This window comes from Manacus candei, unplaced genomic scaffold (genome assembly GCF_025592945.1).
Source record: "Manacus candei isolate 608988 ecotype Guabito, Panama unplaced genomic scaffold, ASM2559294v1 h1tg000007l, whole genome shotgun sequence".
Taxonomy (NCBI): domain Eukaryota; kingdom Metazoa; phylum Chordata; class Aves; order Passeriformes; family Pipridae; genus Manacus; species Manacus candei.
The window spans coordinates 1,240,383-1,262,349 of NW_026138055.1; the positions used below are offsets into that span (position 1 = coordinate 1,240,383).

Below are 21,967 nucleotides of genomic sequence, written 5' to 3' on the forward strand. Positions count from 1 at the left end.
TACCTTTTACACTGTAGGAAAGTAGATCAAAAACTGAGTCAGCATTCATGTTATAACTAGTTTTTGTGCCGGATGCTCTCTCTGTGGTGCTGTTGGTCAAAGTGTACGCTGCTGTCCAGTTGTAATAGTTGCTGTACACATTAGCAGAGACCTCCAACTTGCCCAGTAAAGGCACACGGAAGGGATAGGATTTTGGAATACTAAATGTTGGAATTCTGTATTCCCGAGATGGCACACTTATTCCCATTGACTCCATTACCAGAGGAGGTGTTTTAACAGTCTGTGGCATCCATATGTCATTGGATGATCTTCCACCAAAGGGCAATGGAATATCAATTACAAAACTGTTTTTATTTAAGTAGTGTCTGATCCGGCCTTCACTAGAAAATAAAGATAACTCTGTTAGAAACTGTAAGTTCATAAAGCATATACAGAAAATTCCATGATTCCCTACCCTGCCCATTATACTGAGCTTACTTACCATGATTATACCAATGTCCTGACTTTAGTTTTAGAGAGAAATGCAATGATATCTGTTATCAATATTTTTAAGCACTCGTTCATCAGAAGACGTACTGAAAGCATTTTTGGTGTCAGTGAATTCTGTCAATGTTTTTTCCCCTCATTTCATAATCAGGGAGACTTATAGGTCAAGTAAAAAAAAATTCTCCAAAAACACTGCCTCACTTGTAGGATGCTGAGTACCAGAAAAAGGCAATTATAATCTTCCTAAAAAAAGCGAGGCATTCTTATAGAAATTTAGGAATTTTTATTAGCATTAGATACTGTAACAATCTAAATTATTAAAAAATTGTCTTTCTGGTTATAAGTGTTTCAAAAGTTTAATCTGAATATTCAGCATTTATTTTATTCTTAGTAAGAAGTAACAAAAATCTGACCACTTGACTAAGAGCAAGGACTGGAAAAAATGGATCGTCAACTGGAAAGTTTGTGGGGAAAAAGTGTAATTACAAAAAGGCAAAACAGAAGGAAACTTGGCCTTAATTTGTGAATGAACAATAGGCTGGCAAAGATACTTTTCTTGTTTGCCTAAGTGGTCTTTTGTATTGCAAAATCTTCTTTTTTACACTTAGAGCTACATCCTAGGATGAAAATTAAGTAAACACTTTTGAAATTTGTTCCTTTACATAAAAAATTTAAAAAGCAACATAACTGAGCAGTAAAAAATTCTATTATTATTATTATTATTATCACGGATGATAAGAATATAGGAGAAAAACAGTTTCTTCCTTGCTTATACTTAGCTCAGGAACACAATGGAAGCAATAGAGTTGTGTGTCATTAACATACATTAACATTCATATTACCATAATATAATACATGGAAAAACAGACCTAAGGCAGACAAAATGCAAGTCAGACAAGGAAAGAGGTCAGGTGACTCTACTGGAGAAGGTTAACCAGTATGTGTAGGGGATGGAAGAACTGTCCTATAGGACTGCACAGGAAAATGTAGAGCTACTAGGGTTATGGTCAAAGATAAAGAGTCTGTAGAGCTGCAGGACACAGATTTATAGGAAATATGTCTTCAGTAGCTCCGTGACTTAAAGTCTGTTGAATGCTGCATTTTCATTTAGTACTCTTACAATATAATACAATACTTCATGTTATATTCACATACTGCATAAGTGACTGCTGTAAAGTCAAATCTACATTAAAGACATGCATTAATTCCTCCCTATAATTTAATTTCTCTGGTGTTAAAATTCTTCATTATGATTCCAATTTTATCCTCTTGTTTACAGCAATTCCATGCTGTCTTATAAAAACAAAGTAAAATAAAATAACACAAAAATATGAGCAAATAACTATTTTAAATTTCCTGTGTCACTATCTCAATTTCACCCCCCACCTTTTCAGGAAAAGTTCTTCAGGAATGGTGATAACAGGCAGGTTAAATTTCTGAATGTTCAGTTCCTGCAGTCCACTTAGTTTGTCTTGCAGAATCTGGGCATAGGGGACATCTTTTGATGCCTTTTGCAGCCAAGTATTGGTTGCCTGCAACGAGAAAAGTTTTTCAAAGTAAATAACAAGTTTTAGGACTTCCCAGTAAAATTATCTAGAAGTCATTGTAACTATCCATACGCTGAGCCCTAGATATCTGATAAACTGGTTCAATCCAAGTTGGAAATGTACAGCTTATTCAATCTGATGAGTTCTTTTACAAGTAGCTCCTATTTTGGTTTCCTTGGGGAGGCAAGAATTCAGCAGGGCTATGTGGTGGAGCTGCAATATGTACTGTAGGTTGAACCATACCACAATAAATTGTGACGTAATATGTCTCAATGTCATGTCCGTATGAGCCACTTTCCGATCCAGCAGTTCGTTGGCGTGCTTCTCTAAAGTTTTTGGGTAGTCTGAAAAGTCGACTGGGAAGCCAGAAGACAATTTTTTCACAGCAGCAGTGGCACCTGAATTCCACTCTAGCTCAACTTTCTCAGAATCTGAAAATCATGAATTTAAAAGGAAAGGGTAAAATCAGTCATATTCTTATTCTGTTGAGAGATATACTATAAACCAATGTAAAAATACATTTAAATTTATAAGTTGTATATGTGGATCATGTTTTTGCCCCTACCATATCTGAGAAGAACTCTTTCTGAAATTGAGTTTCCATGAATTGTTGCAGCTGAGCTGATCTGAACATATGCTTTGTTTGGTGAATAATTAGCCAATGCTTCACTTCTAAGTTCAGTTTGCAGGCGAGGAATAGAAATGGTGCCTCTTAACATTGCCTCTTCCACTCCAGCATATCTGTGAAAGAAAAAAGCAAATGTGAATAAAAATATTGCACCATACTTTTTTACTTATGCTTCAGGAACAATTTCAGCATACAAATCTATAGCAGAGGCATAATAGGTGTTATAACATGTTGAATCAAAATCATAAACTCTGTTCCAATTCAGTGGATGTTTTCAGCTTCTGCTAGTTACTTTGGAAAACCTGTGGTAAACTATTATAATACTACTATGCAGATACACACAATATGTTAACTTCATAAGACTGAAAAGGATGGAAATATGTACCTGTCCTGGTAATGTTGTACCAGAACCACATTCTGAAATGCCTTACTCTAGTTGAATTCTCTACTAAGGATACAGACCGTGGCCATGAATTGCATAGAAACAAAACACTTGACAAAATATATTATGCCACTGGGCTTCATTTTCCTTTATTCCCATATATTTTATATCTCTGTAACTTTGTTGACTTGAGCAAACTTCTAATATTATGTTAGTGCAAATGAAAGGGAATTGAGGTCCCTGACATCTGTCCAAAGCTCCCACTGATATCAGAGGCAATTCTGCATGAACAGCAAAGACAAAGACTCCCTGGGGCACCATCAAGATCACAGAATTCCATGGAAGATTGAGGTTTATTAAAGAATGTGATCAGCCCATTTCAATATGGGCTTGTGAGGCAGACAATTTTAGAAACCCTGGCAGGCTGAACATTTTTGTTAGCTCCCCTGTAGGTGTTCCCGGAAATATTCTCATCATGAAGCGTGGGAATTTTTACAGGAAGCTCTCAGTTATTTTTGGTTTTGTTTCTTATTGAGTGCCATTAGTTTTCTTCATGGGGAGATGTAATAATGTTTTTAGAGCCAAACACATCCAGTAAAAGATAATACCTCTCTGAACAAACCTTGCCTTGTTTATATCCTTGGATATAACACCTGCAATAACACTAGTACAATGCATTCTTGTAGTCATGTGTGTGCAAATATGGAAGAACTAGCTCAAGGAACTTGTAATACAAATTATATATATGCATATAGTAAGAAAGATCAGTTGGTGTATCATATATATGTATTTGATCTATTATAAATTAAATATTTCAAAGTTTTTTAAAGAGGGGTTTAATGAGAAGCTTATATGTTTCTCTGTTTAAGAAATTCCTCCAAAATAGGATAAAATTTCCCCACATTTCTACATTCAATAAAACTTTCAGTCTTATTCAAAGGCAGCTGTAAAATTCTAAATGGTTTTCTGTGTTACCTTATCTGGCCACTAAGAGTAACTTCAGGAATCTTCTTGTTGTTAAAGTCTAAGACAAAGGTGTATGCTTTCTTCCCAGGAATGGATTCATCAGTAATTCTGAGGTTTGTACCAAAGTCAACATCAACATCTGGGATGTGGACATCACTGGTCAAAATCTTTCTGTCTCTGTTGTACCTGACGGTCAATGTGGCCTCATGTTGATTTACACCTAGAAAATATAATGCACTTTGGTCATTCACGACTATGGAATCTGTTTGGACTTTTCTTAAAAGGAGAACAAAAAAGGATCAACTTAAAATTATATCACGTTAAAGATCTAACACAACATTTGATGAGTCTGAATCAGAAACTGGGTCATCCTTTTTCTTCTCATCTTCTTAAACACATGATCCACTAATGCCATCACTATTTTATTATTTAAATGATCCTACAGATGATTTGTATGCTTTACTTTCATGTTTTTCAGAAACAGTATTTTTCTCTTCCTTACACAGAACCCAGTAACATCTCCACTTCCTTGCTTCCATTCAACAACTTCACACTTCTATTTAAATTATAAAATACAAAAGCAGTGTCTCACCATGAAAATCTTGCACTGGGATTGTATATATATAAGAAAATGGAGTTAAAGTGTTGGACTGTTTGGGTGTGAAAATGGTATTCTATTTTATACTGTAAAACATTCTATTATGATTTATTAATAAAAATCTCTTTCCTACTAAACGACACACTTCAAAACTGAGCTTAACTGTATTGGTTTGTTCAGATTCTTACCTTCTGCCTGGACAGCAAACTTTAAGGTGTCTATCAGGTCACTTCCCTCTCTCTGTAGGTCATAGTTTGCACTTGCAGAGTATTCCTTCACTTCACCTGTGGACACTATTTCAACTTCAAATCTAAAGAAGGAGCAAACAAATGGCCTGTAAATAACTATTTTGTCCATGACCTCAAATAGATGAAATCATATCATTCTCAACAGCTTTCTGATCTGTTGACGTTAGTCTGTTTTTAAAGATTTTAAAAGGTAAGCTTTACATAAGGAATACTAGGCCCTGGGAATGAAGAGCAGTTAGCACAAAATAAATGTAGTTTAGGTTGACACGACTTGCCTGGATTCTCCAGTCAAGGGGAAATATGGAGCTGCCTCTGTGGAAGTGGCATTAGAGTACAATAATTTGGTGCAGAAGTTTAGACCAGGCATGAAAGGCTCGCAAGAAGTTGAGGTTTCTTGGTTCTCTGTCAGAGGTGGAATCTCTTCAGTTTTGGCTGGAGACACCAAATGCAGTGTATTGCTGGAACAGAAAAGTCAGTCATTTATTCCCAGAACAGGTGCTCAGACATTGTCCTCTTAACAAGGTTATTTCTAAATAAAACTCACTTATTAATGTAGGGGTTAAATGAAATAACATTTGGTGGTTAAATGATCAATGTGTTTATTAAGTATTATTGATAAATATAATGTATTGAGCCATTGCTTTCTCTAAAATTAGTGTAAGTAGTCCATTTAGATTCCATCTAAAATAATATTGCTAATATAATAATTTTATGTGAAAGAAAATAAAATAATAGAAATGGTAAGTCTTGAATAAAATTTCAAAAATAATGACAAATTAAATAATCTCTAAGCCATGACTCCAAGTAGTCACTTATTTGGGCTATTTGCCTATCTTATGAAAGAAGTTATCCCAGTTTTACAGTGTATGGGATTTTTCTGAACTGAAAATTTCTCCATGCCTGCCCTATCATTTCAATTCCACCACAATAAAAGCCAAGAAGAGAAGGAAGAGCACAGCCTTGAAAGTTCTCATTACCTGATACTGAGGAGCTTTACTGGAGTCTTTGGAGCAGGAATGCTGAATTTCAGTTGTCCAGCTTTTACACCAACATGTGCTTCAATTCCAGATTCATGGAATATATTAGAATTCATCTCCACACCACTTCTGGCAAATTCAGGCATGTTTATTCCCAAGTGTGTTACAAACTCAATTGCTACTGAAGGTTTAGCAATGAGGTCTGCTTGCATCTATTTAATAAAAACAAAATGGATTATTTATTTGCCCAATACAATTCTTGATGGTTATTTAAAGCAAACACAAAACTCTTTATAATCTTGAGGTAAGTTTTCCATAATTGATTTTGCTATTCAAAAACTCTGATTCTCATATCACATAATCAGAGGGACCACATATATCATAACTGTAATGTAATGAGTACAGCAAGATGGTAATGCCAAGGATCCTTACCTACTTTAATGTAAAAATACTCATGCTTCAGAAAGATTTTCTACATGGAGATACTTGCATGTATTTTTAAATCTGAAGACAAGAGCCAGTTTTCCATTGTAAAAAAAAAAATTAACAATTTTTAAAAACAATGAGCAAACTATTTGACAAAAAAAGAAATGGATCCAAGATCTGAACTTCTTTAAACACAAACCAGCTTTTTTGCAAGCTTTTGTTTTGGCCATTACAGAAAGAAGTGACAGAATGCAAAATTCTGGAAAAATTCCAAAGGTAACTAAGGGCAACCAGTGCTAATTTTCAGCATTTATTTTTTATTATTATTTAAATCTTATGCATGGTGGAAAATTGAAAGTTTAGATGAACTGAAACTGCTAAGAAATTTTTATGAAATATTGACTAAATTAGAGAAAAAGAAATTACAGAAGTGTAAAACAGAAGGGAAATATTTAACTTTTTAAAATTTTAACTGGATAATTAATTTTGTGTCATATGCTCTTTCATTGTTACAATTTTAAAATGTTTCCTGTCAGGTAAAGAAATGTTTCTCTTGACTCAATTTTCATTATTTCTCTGAACTGATAATCAAATTTTTCACTTTGAATTGGCCACAAAAAATGTTTTGTTAATTTTTTGGCTTGAACGGCAAATTCACAAACTGCAGCTTTTTTACCATTGTAATTTGAGAGCAGAGAGAGAGAAATTAACAGAGATTAAAAGGATTATTTTTTAAAGAGTGATTTAAACACTTTAAATTAATAAATTTTATTCTGTCTCATACTTAATTTATTATATGCATTACTTCTTAATTTAATCTAAATGTCATCCACAAATTAACCAAAGACTTCTAATGAGGGTTTTTTTCATATCAAGAACATTTTGTAATCTTTAAAACTTTTACTGTTGTTACAGTTTTAGCCATAAATGAGATTGCAGATTATTAGGAGGAGAAATAAATATAGACAGCTATTGAGACTTACACTTTTTTGTTGAAGCTTCACAGCTACTCTGGCCCCGGGTGTTGCTATTCCAGACAAAGCAAACTTCAGTTGAAAACCTGCTCCAGTTGGAAGCTCAAATTCATTGTCCATGAATATGTAGTGGACAAATAAATCCCTGTCAACACCTTTTGAGATGGCTTGTGCAATCTGTGAATCAAACAAGGAAATGAACAATAACAAATACACACTTTGGAATATGAGCATTTTGTACTTTAAAAATTTATCAGGGAATGGTTGCAACTCTATAATCAAAAAGTTAATTTCATATGGAGTAGAGAATCTAAATTCTACAGATTCCTTCCTTCAAAAAATGTACTTAAGACTGTTTAGCAAAATCTGAACTTTAAATAAATACGAGATTTTTTTACCTGCCTCAGTACACTGGTATTATCTACCTTTACATACACATATAAAGGCGAATTCTGGTTTTCCCAAAGTCAACGGCAAAGCATTTTTTTTACTTCAATGAAAGAAGAGCTTTACCAAATATTCCTAAACTGTACTACATCTTCTTTTCTATTTAACATGACAAAGATGAATTTTTAATATTAGCATATATTTTCATAATTAGAAATTTCATAGTATAATAATAATGCACATTGGTGTATCAGAAACGTACCATTTCGGGAATAATCTGAAGAGTTTTAGCACTCTTTAAAATCAAGCTTCCCAGCAATTTGAAATCATTGAGTTTCATGTACCCAAGTTCTTCTCCCAGGATTCTCAGATATGCTCTTCCCTCAGGAGCTTCCTTGTTGCTCAATTCTTTTATCAGTTTTTCGAGGTTAAGTATTATTCCTTTCATGATATCCTGAAAATTCAGTCAGAAAGCAGTAAAACAGATTTATAAGAAATCTGTAAGATCACATGTCTAGAACAGTTACTTAGTGAATGTCAGCTACTCTGCATGTGCTCTTACAGATTTGTCTCCAGGCAAAGACCCCTCCCAAATACAATTAAGAAAACACATTGTTAAATAGCACTAAGGGTTTGTATTTTAGCTCACCAGAAGACAAGAAGGCAAATATAGAAAAAAGAGGGAAATGCTGTAATTACTGTGTAAAAATGCTGTGCTGCACAGAAAATATTTTCAAGCTGTACCTGATCCTGCTTGCCATCCTGGGAGAGACCAAAATAGTCAAAAAGTGCCTTGGAAACCTGCTCTGGCACTTTGCCATCAACCCAGTACAAGGCCTTGGTTGCAGTGTCCGGGAAAAATCCCTTCTCTCCAAACAACGCTTCCAGTGTTGGTTCAAAACCCTTTCCATCCAAGCCAAGCTGAAATGAATAGGAAGGACAACGCATAACTGAGACACTTCCCTCACTTCTTTGGAACTTTACAACAAAACAGACTTTCTTGGGAACAAACAATGTGTTTAAAGTGTATCCTGTAGTCTATGACACTTAAGGGAAGATATGGAATACTATGTCTTATAATAATTACAAAATAATATATTTATTATTATTATATTAATGACTTATAATTATAATATATATAATATATATAATATATAATATATAATATATAATACATAATATATAATATAAAATATATAATATATAATATATAATATATAATATATAATATATAATATTATATATATTCATTTTTTATCTCTGATTTTCAATAAAAACCCCCCACATAGGTTGTATCATTTAATCTACTATGAGTACTTCAATGTGCCAGTAATGATTCATTAGCATGAAGTCAATTTGTTACAAATGGGTTTATTTTACCCTAGCTGAGCCCTTTAATAACTTCAACAGGGTCGTCCATCCAGTCAGTGGCAAGTGACATCACATAACAGATGGCTTGCTCTAGAGCCCATTGAGATCAAATCAAAGTGCCCTTGTAGTCATAGTTATCCTTAGGTTTCTCCCAAAGCTTGTAAAAACAATACATTATTCACAGAAAGTTGTTATAAGAAAACAGAAAGAAGAAATAAAACAGTTGAATACTAGCAAATGTTTTTGATAATTGTACCTCAAAAATATCACTTGGGTGAAATCCATACACATGCAGGGTGGTTTTTAGCATGGTCTCTTTTGGAACATAGCTGTTTGGGTCAAATACCACATTTCCCTCTACTTTGGTAGAGATGGGGTCAATTCCAGGTACAGAAACTCTTTTGGAAATCTGATAATTTTGTGAGAATTTTCTGAAATCTTTGGCTGTTGGAAACTCATTTCCTTTCAGAGCTTCTTCAACTCGGCTTTTTAGACTAGGGAAGAGGATAGCAATTAAAACATGATTAGTATATATTCCAAGCACTCATTTAGTCTTAATTTTTTTATGCCACTTGCAGTCATTCATACAGCTGAGGTGATTACAAATGGCTAGCTCTCTGCACATATTAACAGAAAACAAGGTTTAAGGGAAAGACTATAATCTGGTACTGCTCTGACAAAGTCATAGTTTACTCAGTTGATATGTTTATTCAAATAAACCCAAGAAAAACTTCATGTCTAGACAGCTACCACTGCAGTTATGGTTGGAACTTTGTTTTTCCTAAGAGACCAATATACAACTAAATTTTGCTTACTCTTCAATGCCTATTTCTTCAGAATCTAGGATGTTGGCAATGTGTGAGGCAACAAAGCTTTTCACTTGCTCATTCTTCTCCTTTGTGAGGATTCTCAAAATCTTTGCAAGATCACCTGGGGAAGGATTTTTCATCAGCATGAGATAGGCTGCCAGGCGTTTGTCTGTAGGTACATCCAACTCTTGGAATGCTTTGAGAAGTGCTGAATGGTCCTATATAAATAGAGAAAGGTTTACAATGATGAACTGGCTCACTATACTGAGCTGAAGTAGTCTGTATAATTACACCCATTCTGTAGGAGATGCTGTAATGTCACGGTAATGTAAACATAAATCTAACCAGTACTATTAATAATGGCAACAAAATATCAGTATAAAATAGAGACCTGATTTTTTTCCTAGTTAAATACATTTAAATCTGGAATAATTCATTAGTTAACACCACCTTTGAATAAGTAGATTTCCATTTAAGACACTAAAAGGAACAGATCAAAACTTCCATTTAAACTACCTATACAAAGCAACTGCTTCTCAAAAAAACAACAGCCACTGAGTCAGAAGACTGCAGAACTTCTCAGATATGTGTATGGAAACTAGATAAAAGAGTTCTAAAAAAGCTGGAGACAGCTGAAGCGGAGATATCGGAACTATGAAACAATGGGAATGTTTTTGCATATTCAGTAACTTATGTGAACAGCCAAGGTGAACTGAGGACAGTTTATTCTGGTTCTTGTGACCCAATTTACCTCTTCAGTAATTGTCATTTTCCTGAATGCCTGGATGGCCGCTTTCTGCACTGAAAGTGATGCAGCTTCGTTTCTGATACATGTCTTCAGAACAGATTTCACGTTGGGTTTAGCTTTTTCCATTACTGCACCCATGTTTCCAATAGCCTGTCAGTGATGAAGACACAGAAAGGTGACAAATATTTTTTTTTCCACCAAGAGAAGCAGAATGCTCTATGCACTACAATTTATAATAACGTCCTATATAAGGAAAGAAGGAAATAAAAATACCCGAAGTGTGAGGTATGTGAGTTCATCTTCCCCGGAACAATCAGTGCCAAGCAGTGATACCATGAAGTCTGCAACATCTGTGATTTCCTCTGTCACAGTCTTCTTCTCATCGTAGAACCTAAAGAAATACAGAAACACATTAGAAACAAAAGGAGAAAATGGGAAATGTCTATATTATGTTCCTGAAGAGCAACAACATGACAACAACAAAAAAATCCTTGAGAGGTGAGCACTCTTAGGGTGCTTTAAGCATTGCAACCTTGAGGTTATTTTGTACAATTGCATGCTGTCATTACTTACTTAGTAACAGAATGACTCAAGCCATAAAAAGAAGCTCTACTTGGCTGATACTGGGCCATGTTAAGAATTTCCCGTATTCTCTGTGGAGTTGGAGAAGGCAATAGTCCCAGGGTGTATGTCACCAGGTCTGCCACAAGTGGATTCACACTTCCAGTTCTCAGGATTTGAAGGACTGCACTGTAGCACTCTGGAGTCCCGCACTGGGTCAGGGCCTGAACAGTGATGGAACTGAAAGGAGAAGAGACGACTTTGACTAATTAATTCCCTGTTTGCAGTTTTTGCTGCATATTGACTGTTTGAAACAAATGTTTGACAGGTTTATTAAGGTGCTTAAATATGTATTCTTATGTTTTACAAGTTATAGTAGTAACACAATTAAATAAAAACAATAAGAAAGTATTAAGAATATCACCATTACGCAGGCATACCTTGTTGTTTTTTCACAACAGACGTTCCCACAACTTTAAATATTATAAACTAATATAATCAAACCAGACTGAGGCTCTAGTTCCTCTACAAACTGAGGACATAAAATATGTGTAGACTGACTCGAGTCCAGACAGAAGAGTAAGGGTGGGGAGCAGAGGGCAGGGTCAGACCAAAGAATAGTGTTCTTCCATGTCTCCCAAAGTCTCACCTTCAAAACTCTATTCTTTGCTATAAATCAAACTTGGGAGTTTGGAATTACAGCCACTGTCCTTGAGCAAAACTGCATGAAAGATCTTTGGCTATAATAACTATCCACAGGATTGCTCCTAGCACACACACTTGGGATGGTGGAGGAGCTGTACTGGGCTGTATTATACTCCAGTTCAACTTCTCCAGTAAATTTGGAATATTTAATGGGGGAATGATATAAACAATATTAGTTTTTTATAGAAGACAAAATTTCAGATCTATTTGAATTCTTTTACTTTTCTCATATATTTAATATTCAAGCTCCAATCAACAGCTGAGCATTTCTGATAGAAAAATGTAAAATCCACAGTTTTATTCTCCCTTCTTTATTTCTCTCTCTGGATAATACTGATGACACTTATCTTTCTGAAAGACACCCTATATATCTAATTCACCTCTAATTTAAAACCACTAAGCAAATTAACTACAGAAAGGTTTTGCCACAACATTGACATGTGGTGTACTTGCACAATGCACAGTTGTACCATACCTTGAGGTTTCCATCATCTTTGGTACAAGAGAGCCAAGAGTGCTGTTATGTAAATTTCTAAGCCCTGAAACAAATTTGTAAAAGAGTCTTGCTCTCTGCTGGTTCTGCTGAGAGGCTGTGAGTTTCTGCAGTTCCTGAAGGGTTTTCAGAACAACATCACCCTGCTTGGGGAATTTGGCATCTGTACTTTCCAGTGCAAGTCCCTTCTCTTCCAGTTCATCTAGCAATTAAAAAAAAATTGCATTTGTTATCAAGGAGCTACGTTAATTTTTATCATCTATCTTACATTCAGCATAAATACAAAGTTTGTAGATTATTTTATATGATAACTGTTAAAGTTGAACAGCTGAACAGTTAACAAAAATAATGGAATGGAATTTAAATATAATTCCCCAAAAGTTGAATATTTGCATAAATTGTTTTACATTTTCATGAAGATAATTCCTTAACACCTTTTATATTAGCATAGTTTGCTTTTTCAACTTTTAATTAATATATATTTTAGGAGAAATATGTTATGACTAACAATTACAAGTCAAAAGGTAGGTTTTAGAATAAAATATACGGTAATAATGGATTGCTTACATTTAGCAGTTGAAGATAAAAGTTGCATAAGAAATTATGGGTATAAGAAATTATGGGTATAAGATATTATAGGTAGCAGAAATGGGTTCGTTAAACTAATTTCCAATAAGATTAGAATTTCTTTTCAAGCAAATTATACATTTTTATTTATTAAGAATAATTTTAAAATTAAAGATTATTTTAATTTGGAGGGGTTTTTAAAAGTCTCAGGTTTTCCCATTTTCTGCCCAACCTTTTTCCTCACTTAATTTCTTTAAAAATTATGAATTGATTTGGTCCCCTCAGGGGCATCTTTAATTAATTCACTGTTTAAAAAAATCATCTCTGTATTTGTGTTTTGTTCCTATGCTTGTGTAATAGAGAACTGCAGCTCTACCTCCATCAAAATTTTTGTTATTGATCTTCGGGGTATCTTCAAGCCTCAAGGTCTGGTTGACCTCTGTCATCACACCATAGCGATTTCTAGGAAACAAAGAAAAATTCACTCCTTTAGTTGAGTCTAAGTACCCTTGAGAGGTCTTAATATGTCTCCTGCCTTCTTAAAAACAAAATGTACATTTCGAGATGAAATCAGGGCAGAATGTAATACATCATCATTTAAAACAAATATTTATGAATAAAGGATAAGGATAAATAGTGAGCAACCTACTTGTATGAGGAAGGCAGAAACAGGTGTTTTTCACTGCAGACAACATCTCTTATATGCCTTTTCTTTGCATCAATATTGTAATGACAGAACTGAGTGCTCTTTAGAAGGGTAGATAATGGGCTGTTCTGTAAAATAAATCGTTTGGCAGTCATTTTACTGAGTAAAATAGGAAACAATCATAGTTTTAAAGGCTGACACAGTTTTACTGTAATATTAAAAATTAAAGCATATTGGAAAAAAAGGTGAATAACTGGAATTATTCTCACACAAAGACAAAATTGTGCCAGTAATAATCTTTAGTCTTAAGTCTCTTCACGGGCAAAAATCCCACCAAAATTTTCCCTCAGGTCTAATCAAGATGTTCGGGTTAGTAGTTACTTCGTGATTGATCCCCTGCTGCCTACAACAAAGGACTCCTTCATAAAACCAATTCGTAATTTTCAGAGTAGTTCAGTCCCCTTGTAACAACTGATGCTCTTTTTAATTTCACTCTTATTATACAAATTTTAAAGACTTCTACAAAAAACTGTAGCAGTGGTAGAAATTATAAAATGTGTTTTCAGCATTATATGAAACCCTATCTTTTTTAAGTTAAAACACTCTAAGGCAAAAATGCCATTATACCAGAAAGAAATCTGACAATTTCCATGCAAGTAACTGCATTTGATCATTGTGGATTAACAGGTAGAACAAACAGTGTGCTTAACCACATTTAGACTCCTCTCCTCCTGCACATCACACACACTTCATGGTATGGGTTTTTTATGTTTTACATGAAATTGGAATTTTGAAAATTTTGACCCACAGAACTAAAAATTTGGCTATGATCTGATATGTTACCATGTAATCAATAGTACTAACTTCATCTATGAAAAGCTCTCTGTATTTTTTTTTTTTTTCTCTATTGACTGCCAACAAAACCACAGTCTGATATAATGGAATAGTGCAGAAAAACCATTTAAATTTTTAGCAAATATAAATATATACAAAACTTAGTCATTGTAGTAGTTTTATCATTTTAAATAGTGGTGAGAAAAATCTTATATCATATAATCTTACATCATATACTTACCAGTCCCTTCACAATGGCAATAGGGCTGACATGATCTCTGATGGGACTGAACTTGTCACAGCCTTTCAGGTACCTCGTAATTGAAATATCTTCTGCAACATTTCCTTTTCTGGACTTGAATTCAACTTCACTGTCACACTTTCCATACACAGTATCCTGGAAAGAAGAAAGAAATCAGCATCTCTGCTCATGCTGTCAGACATTTTCTGATCTAGTTAAAAGGCACCTTTTCTTATGAGAATTTCCAGGCCTTTTGGAAATGATGTTCAGGAGTAACTCTACTCAGGTGAGCTTTCTTCCATTGGTCAAGGAAATAAGGGAAATACTTTCAAAACACCTACCATTGAAATTGTTTTTTCATTTTCTACTGTTTCTGTTGGCACAAGTAGAGCTGAGATGATCCCTCTCTTGAGATTCAGTACATTCAGAGGTTCGTCCTTCTCTGGATACAGCTTGACTTTTGTTCCATCCTGAATACTAAATTTTAGCTCATGCCTGGCACCCAAAATAACAACATTAGAATGAAATATTAAAGAAACACATTAAAGAACATTATCAATAAACTGCTGGGCTATCATTATTTAATATTCACTGCTGTTACTAATAGGAAGTATTGCTATTAAAGCAGCAAAATTCTAACCAAGGACATTATGATATCACCAGATTACGTTATCTAAGGACAAGCAAATACCAAGAGCAGTGGCTGGAAGTTTGGAATTGCATAAATTCAGAGAGGACATAAGTAAATTTTTAGAATGAGGTAATTATTAACTACTCCAATAGGCTACAAAATGATGGGATGATTCTCTAGCAGTTGCAGTCTTTAAATAAAACCTTGATGGTTACGTTTTTTAATACTGTCTCAAGTTGTTTTTAGATTTATGGCTTGTGAAACAAGATGGATACTAAGGCACTGAAACAAGCATGAAGATGCATGACTAAAGTATGCACTGACAAGCACTAGAGACTAGTTGGGTGGAGGGAGTAGTAGCCATTAGTCACAAAAGCAGATAAAGAAGGAAAAGATAAACTGCATAGGTCATTAAAGACTGGGATTGGAAATCTGGACTTCAGTCTCAAATGCCTTTCTATTGCACAGTCTGCATCAAGTTAGCAAAGGAAAGTTATCTTAAACTGCCTGCATGCAGCCATTTGAGAATGTGCTTACAAGAAGGAACATCACACTTGCAATAATCTTTTGGAGACTACACAACAGTTTCCTGATATAGATGATAGAAATGACAAAAACATTCCAGGTGAAAATTCTGTGTCTAAAAAAGCCTTCCCTACTAGCAATTGAGAACTATGCCATGTTAACTGTAAGTTGTATCAGGGAGAATTTTGCTGTGGAACCAGCTTTCAAATCTACCATATTATCATGAAATGTGTTCTATGCCTAGAAAACACAGTCAGGGTAGACTGTAACGCTGCAGTCTGTTCCATTTAAAGGTCACAAGTACTGATGATAATTGATATTGCTTACCTGGACATGGCACTTGCAAAGTCCTCAGAGTTCTTGGACTTTTTCAGAACAGCCCTTCCCTCAGAGTCAACACCAAACGTCTCCCTCAGGGAGCAATGCATTGTCCTCAGGATGAAACGGCACAGCTGTGGTACCTCCAGTTCAACCTGAAAACACAAATATGTTTATCTTTTTTCATTATCATGTTTCCAGGATCATCCAGTTACCACTTTGAAAATTCTTTTGATTTTGTAAAGTGTCAGAATCCCCCTGCTAGCAGCTGTTGGAAAAAATTCCTAAGTGCTCTAAGTAGCTTAAGGTAACTCAAGGGAGAAGATATGAGAACAGGTATTTGCTTGGCTAATGGCATGGAGTATGTGACATACATGGTAAACAAGCAACTTAGTTTCTGAGAATTTAGAATGTTAGAACTGTATGAAAACTTGAGCCATTACACTGATCAGTGTTTAGACTCTATTAAAACTGTGTGTGCTAAAAAAAAAATATTTTTCCCAATTACTCAATTTAAAGAAAAAAAACCCCCCACAACACAATGATGAGAAAGTTTTGGACAAAATGAAGGGACACTGAGTAGTTTAATGGCCTATGGGACCTTTTACTCCTACAGTCCTGGCATTGTCTTGACTGCCACCATCAACAGGCTGTTGTGGTCTTCATGGCTTCAATGCACTGTTGTTATTGAACTTCTAGAATTTTTTGATGGACATCGGTAGATTCAGCCTGGGAGCCAAGGAAAACTAAACTTCCAAGTTTTGCCTCTCTCTCTTGTAAAAGTACAGCCAGGTTTGAAATGCACTGGTACAATGGTGTGAAGGACTTCTGCCATCCTCAGTGCCTTCTGTCTAGGACAGGAAGGGCTTAGTCTTTGTGTGCCTAAGTCAATATGTGCCTTTCAGAAGAATGGTCTTGTTTGGAAAAACATTGAAGGATGCTCCCCAGCTGCCAGCTCCCATGTTGTTCAGTATACAGTCCCAATCAGTTGTATTTACTCTTCTTTGCCTACCTTGCAAGTGATCTTTGAACCACTTCGAGAATCTGCGGTTCCTGTGATCCCATTTGATGTTTCTGCTTCATATGAGTAAACATATTTTCGGAGGGGTTTAAATCTGGTTGCATCTTCTGCAATCGGGAAAACGAGTGGTTTTATGACTTAGGTAGGATATGCAGATGTAATCCTTACAATACATGCTTAGTGTTGTGTAACTAAAATGAATGCCACAGATAAAGGAAACATGAAGACTCATCCTGCCACTATTTCCTTTTCCAAAATAGCTTTCAGAAAAAAACGTGATGCCTTTATATCAGCTGGATTAATTCTGAAGCATAAGACCAAACTTGTGGGGCAGCTTAAATTTTGGGGTTCACTGCTCTGTTTGATGGGATTTGCCAATATAACCCCATTTGGCCTTCAAATCATGCCACATTAAAGCAAATGACAAAACCAGGAGAAAACTTAAGGTGTGGAACTGTTTTAAAAATTACCCTGTTGCTTCTAAATTAAGCCAATCAAATGGTAGTTTTCCAATTGGTAATAAAGTGATTCATTTCAGCTCAGATTTTTCCATCATAATGAAAATGCAAGAAGCTGCTTTACCAGTTACATGATTGAGACTGAAAGCAAAGAGACAGAACATCCAAAATAGAATTCCTCAATACCATTTCATTTGAATCTACACAGGATCTTTCCGCTCCAGACTCTCCTGAAATATGATCTACTCTAATTCATTTATTAGATCAGAAAATTTTATAGAGTAGACTATTTTTAATGGAGATAAACTTTAGTTAGATGAAGAGCATCCAACAAGGGAAAAGCTTTTAATTATGACTAAGAACAAGGCAGGAGGGAGTATTTCAAGAGGTGTTTCTCTTTCTATCAAAGGAAGCCCCAAAACCTAATAGGCTTCCTCAAAGGAATGACCTTCACCTGTGTTTAATCTCTCCCTGTTGCCTTCATCTGTAATTTTAAACTCCACAAGCAGGAATGAGTGGGGTAATAGAGACATTAAGAAAAAAAACAGTCTCAGTGTCAAATACAGAACTATAAGATACTATTTTGGTATCTGGAATGCATAAGATAGGCCAAACAATGCCCTCAAACCCAATTCGCTTCCATTGCAAGTGCAGGCATCATTTTAAACTAAAAAGGATGATCAGGTACTCTAAGTGTCTGTGATGAAGCAGTTTAGGTCAATCTGAACCAGAAATTGCTGTTCCCTCAGTTTAGGCTGGGCAACTCACTGGGTCTGTGGCTCTATTGTGATGTTGAGTGAAAAGCAATTTCCTAAACTGCTCCTCTGTGGTTATTTAATAGAGTCCTGATCTATTTTATAGAAAAAAAAAGATAGGTAATCCTGGTGTAAATCCAAATGCCCACTATTAAATCTGTATGATTTTGCCTGCCTACACCTGCATGAATGCAGATTACTCTTCTTCTTTTATAAAATATTTGTTATGTCAGAGGCCAATGACAATATAACCTTGCCTGTCACAGAATTTCATACTTAGAGAGGGGAACAAAATAGTGCTATGCATATCTTATTTCCTCATTGAACTATCACTTTTATAAATTTTACATACTTTAATAATATTTTAGCTATCACATTCATGTAGTTGCTAAACAGAATTATTATAATTAATACTAGCTGTCATACCATAATCAACATCTTAAAAACATTTGAAAACTTAATTAAATTATGTATTTAACTCTAAAATTAAATTTTATTAAAAAATTAACACTATTTGTGTCACTTTTGGCTATCCTGGAAAATAACTGTACACTCTCAGAGAATTTTGCAACACCAGTATCTACCATGCTAAAGTAAAAGGCTAATTATTGCTTCATATCCTGCTTTTAAACAGAAATTAATAGGGAAATTATAAGATTGGAAATGAAAATACCAAATAATTTACTGGATCAAAAATAGACAAGTAATTGACAATGAAACTCAGAAGTCTTTGAGTTGGTTCAGGCATCTGAAGTAAACCCAATTGCCTGGAGATGGTGCTAAAGCACCCAACAAGGAAAAAAAAACCCTGAAGACAAAGAACAAAACAATTCATTCAGTACTTTGACCCTGTGGTTGAACATTATGTATCTAACCAAGCAGTCAGGGCCAGTCAGAGTTCATTACAAAGATAGGGCATAAAGTCAGCATTTCCTGAGTCTTCACTTGTTTAAAGAAATTGCTGTCCTTGCTAACAGAGCTGATGATTTATTCTACAGGTATTTAGCTAGATATCCAAGTGCAATTCTGTGGGCTTAGCAGTCACTGTGAAGGCTAAATAAGATGGAAAATTCAGGCCACAGTAAAGTGTAATGTACATAACCTCACAGTTAAAGCTTCACATTTGATAAATAGGGATTTTCAGATTAAGGAATTTGCACCTGACAATCAAATAAATAAAAAAGAAAAACCAAAAACCTAGCGGAAGGTAGTTTCTTAATGGGAGCTTTAAAAAAGTTCAGAAACTCATTCTCAGCTTGTCCAATCTTGGGAAACTTTAACAATTACTCGAATCAACCCTTATGGATAGTCAAATACCCAAAATAAAGGGCAATAACTACTTGAAAATATTGCCATCGCTTTCATTTCAGTTATTTCAGATGAAGAGATTTGGAAAAGTCAGGCTTTGAGAAATGAATTCAGTTAAAATAGTGATATAACAAAAGCAAATGCAAGAAATCAGTTACTTGAACATCCTGGATTTCCACTTTCAGGTGTTTCTTCTTCTGTAAAAAAAAAAAACAAACCACAAAAAACCAAGAATTAAAAGCTAGAAAAGCAGTTTATAGCTATACAACAAAGCAGTTTATAGCTATATACAATATATTCAATGGCTATGAATATATAAATGTAAATACTACATTTTCATAGTAAGACCTTTTTAATTCATACCAACTTCTGATGTAGTTTGAAAGACTGATGTAAATAACAAAACTACTATTAACATTTGCAGTACAGAGTTAAATCTAAAGGGAGTTACAAGCAGTTGCCTTGATACAGTGAACCAAAATCCCATAATAGGGTCTTTAATCACAGAATTAAATTGATTTGATTTAAACTGAGAAGGGTCAGCTTCTAGGTTGACAAGTATTTTTTAAAGCCCTGTGTTAGGTAAATAGACAGTTTGCAAAGGATAGGCACAAAATGTAGAGGTAGACAGATGAATGTACCACATAACACAGTTTACTTTTAAATTTTAGTCAATTTGAGCACACAAAAATACTGTTAAATGGATGAATGGCTATACTTTGGGTTTTGTACATTTCAGAAAGAACACCTTTGAAGATTAGTACTAAAATTCTCTGCTATGAAATATTTTCTGAATATTGAGAGTGCATTCTTTGTAGGAAAAGCCTATTCGAGTTAAGAAGACCCATTTTTTCTAATCAATCTTAGGTATGTTCCATATGACTCTATTAAAAACAAAATAAAATTAAACATAATCTAGTAAATTTGCTGCATTCATTAGATGCTATATCATTTTTTGGGATATCACATATGAAGGCCAGCATTTTTCTCCACACACTTTCCGAATATTCATTCTGGGAATTCTAAGGTAGACCACTCTATAGAAATAGACTCTAACATTTGTCACAGTAGCACCAATAGCAACAGAAATACTACTATTACTATTAAAATAATATTAATAAAATTATTAATAACCAATAAAACAAGGTTTATTGCATAACAATAAATTTGTATAACATCAGCCAACAACAGAATACTAGTTAAACAGAGATATATTTATGATTAAGTAGATCTACATATAAAACCAGACCTGTACAATTTGCCCAGATGCACTTTTGTCCTTAAGCTCCCTGAAGCCTTAAGTAACATTACAGTGTCCTGTTCTAAAAAGCCATTTCTTGGGAAGCAAGGATAGCTCAAAACCCACAGCATCATATCGATCTCGGCTGTCTTTTCTGATCTTACAAAAAAAAATCTCTACTGACCTAGTTCTTTTATTACTTTTATTGATGACTATGTCCCTTCAACACAAAACTCTATTTCAAAGGCCAGTATTGCCTGCCAAATACAATCTACTTTACTGCTCTCTGTCTTCACATTTGTCACAAAACAGGTTAGCAACAGCTGGACTAAGTCTGCATGGTATCTCCAAGCTACAGTAGCTCCACGAGTGGGCTTAAAAGCACAAGATTACAGAAAAATGCCATACAAGTTGCAAAATATATTAAATCTGTACAAAAGACATCAGGCAACATTTGTGACTTTTTCTACACTGGGATCCTCCTATGATTGCCCATTCCTGCGAAGGGAAGGGATGATATCTTTGCCACACTGAACTTTTCTAATTCTATAAGCCAATGTTCTGTTGATTTTTTTGCAACATTATTGTTTTAACAGGTTCATAAATAAAGCAGGAAAAATCACTGATATAAAAGGCAGTACTTACGTGTGAGAACACTGCTGAGCAGCAGGGAGAGCAGCAAGAGCTGCACAGGGCCCATGGTGAGCCCTGAAATCCCTTGCTGCTCTTTCTTTTCCTCTTTTTCCTTCCCTCTTCAAATCTTCCCTGCTGCCTCAGAGGAAGAATGAGCCTTCTGACTTGGACCTACATTTATATAGTCTGTAGCAAGCAGCTGAGTCAAATAGTTTAGAAAGCTCAGAGCAAATTGCCAAAGGTCCAAAGGTGAGAGTCCCAGATCCTCACTGTGCTCCACACAACACTCTGCTTTGGATACTGGGAGTCATAGAATCATTGAGGTTGGAAAATACCTCTGAGATCATTGAGCTAACCTCCAGTAAACTGGGAATTCTCCAGTTAGTCAAGACTGCTCATAAACGACTGAAATTGTCCCAGTGAGTATGTCTGCTACTTCCCCATCCTCACTCCTCTGAGAATCGAAAACTCTGTCATTTCATGA

The 21,967-nt window shown here is 34.9% G+C and overlaps 1 protein-coding gene across 2 annotated transcripts in view; it reads right to left on the reverse strand.

The window, feature by feature from the left end:
- Nucleotides 1–21,663, reverse strand: part of APOB (apolipoprotein B) — a 35,972-nt gene extending 14,309 nt beyond the window's left edge. For both annotated transcript variants that reach the window (XM_051809874.1, XM_051809883.1), the window contains exons 1-25: nucleotides 21,496–21,663; nucleotides 19,769–19,807; nucleotides 17,081–17,196; nucleotides 16,078–16,223; nucleotides 14,936–15,089; nucleotides 14,595–14,750; nucleotides 13,523–13,647; nucleotides 13,250–13,335; nucleotides 12,289–12,508; nucleotides 11,121–11,348; nucleotides 10,821–10,938; nucleotides 10,551–10,697; nucleotides 9,806–10,017; nucleotides 9,247–9,484; nucleotides 8,364–8,540; nucleotides 7,882–8,073; nucleotides 7,242–7,409; nucleotides 5,833–6,044; nucleotides 5,131–5,313; nucleotides 4,796–4,917; nucleotides 4,019–4,229; nucleotides 2,599–2,774; nucleotides 2,277–2,464; nucleotides 1,873–2,018; nucleotides 4–380 (exon numbers count right to left, since the gene is read on the reverse strand). In XM_051809874.1, coding sequence (XP_051665834.1) covers nucleotides 4–380; nucleotides 1,873–2,018; nucleotides 2,277–2,464; nucleotides 2,599–2,774; nucleotides 4,019–4,229; nucleotides 4,796–4,917; nucleotides 5,131–5,313; nucleotides 5,833–6,044; nucleotides 7,242–7,409; nucleotides 7,882–8,073; nucleotides 8,364–8,540; nucleotides 9,247–9,484; nucleotides 9,806–10,017; nucleotides 10,551–10,697; nucleotides 10,821–10,938; nucleotides 11,121–11,348; nucleotides 12,289–12,508; nucleotides 13,250–13,335; nucleotides 13,523–13,647; nucleotides 14,595–14,750; nucleotides 14,936–15,089; nucleotides 16,078–16,223; nucleotides 17,081–17,196; nucleotides 19,769–19,807; nucleotides 21,496–21,550 — 4,192 coding nt within the window. In that variant the 5' untranslated portion in view covers nucleotides 21,551–21,663. The remainder of the gene's footprint in view (nucleotides 1–3; nucleotides 381–1,872; nucleotides 2,019–2,276; nucleotides 2,465–2,598; nucleotides 2,775–4,018; nucleotides 4,230–4,795; nucleotides 4,918–5,130; nucleotides 5,314–5,832; nucleotides 6,045–7,241; nucleotides 7,410–7,881; nucleotides 8,074–8,363; nucleotides 8,541–9,246; nucleotides 9,485–9,805; nucleotides 10,018–10,550; nucleotides 10,698–10,820; nucleotides 10,939–11,120; nucleotides 11,349–12,288; nucleotides 12,509–13,249; nucleotides 13,336–13,522; nucleotides 13,648–14,594; nucleotides 14,751–14,935; nucleotides 15,090–16,077; nucleotides 16,224–17,080; nucleotides 17,197–19,768; nucleotides 19,808–21,495) is intronic.
- Nucleotides 21,664–21,967: the final 304 nt, after the last annotated feature.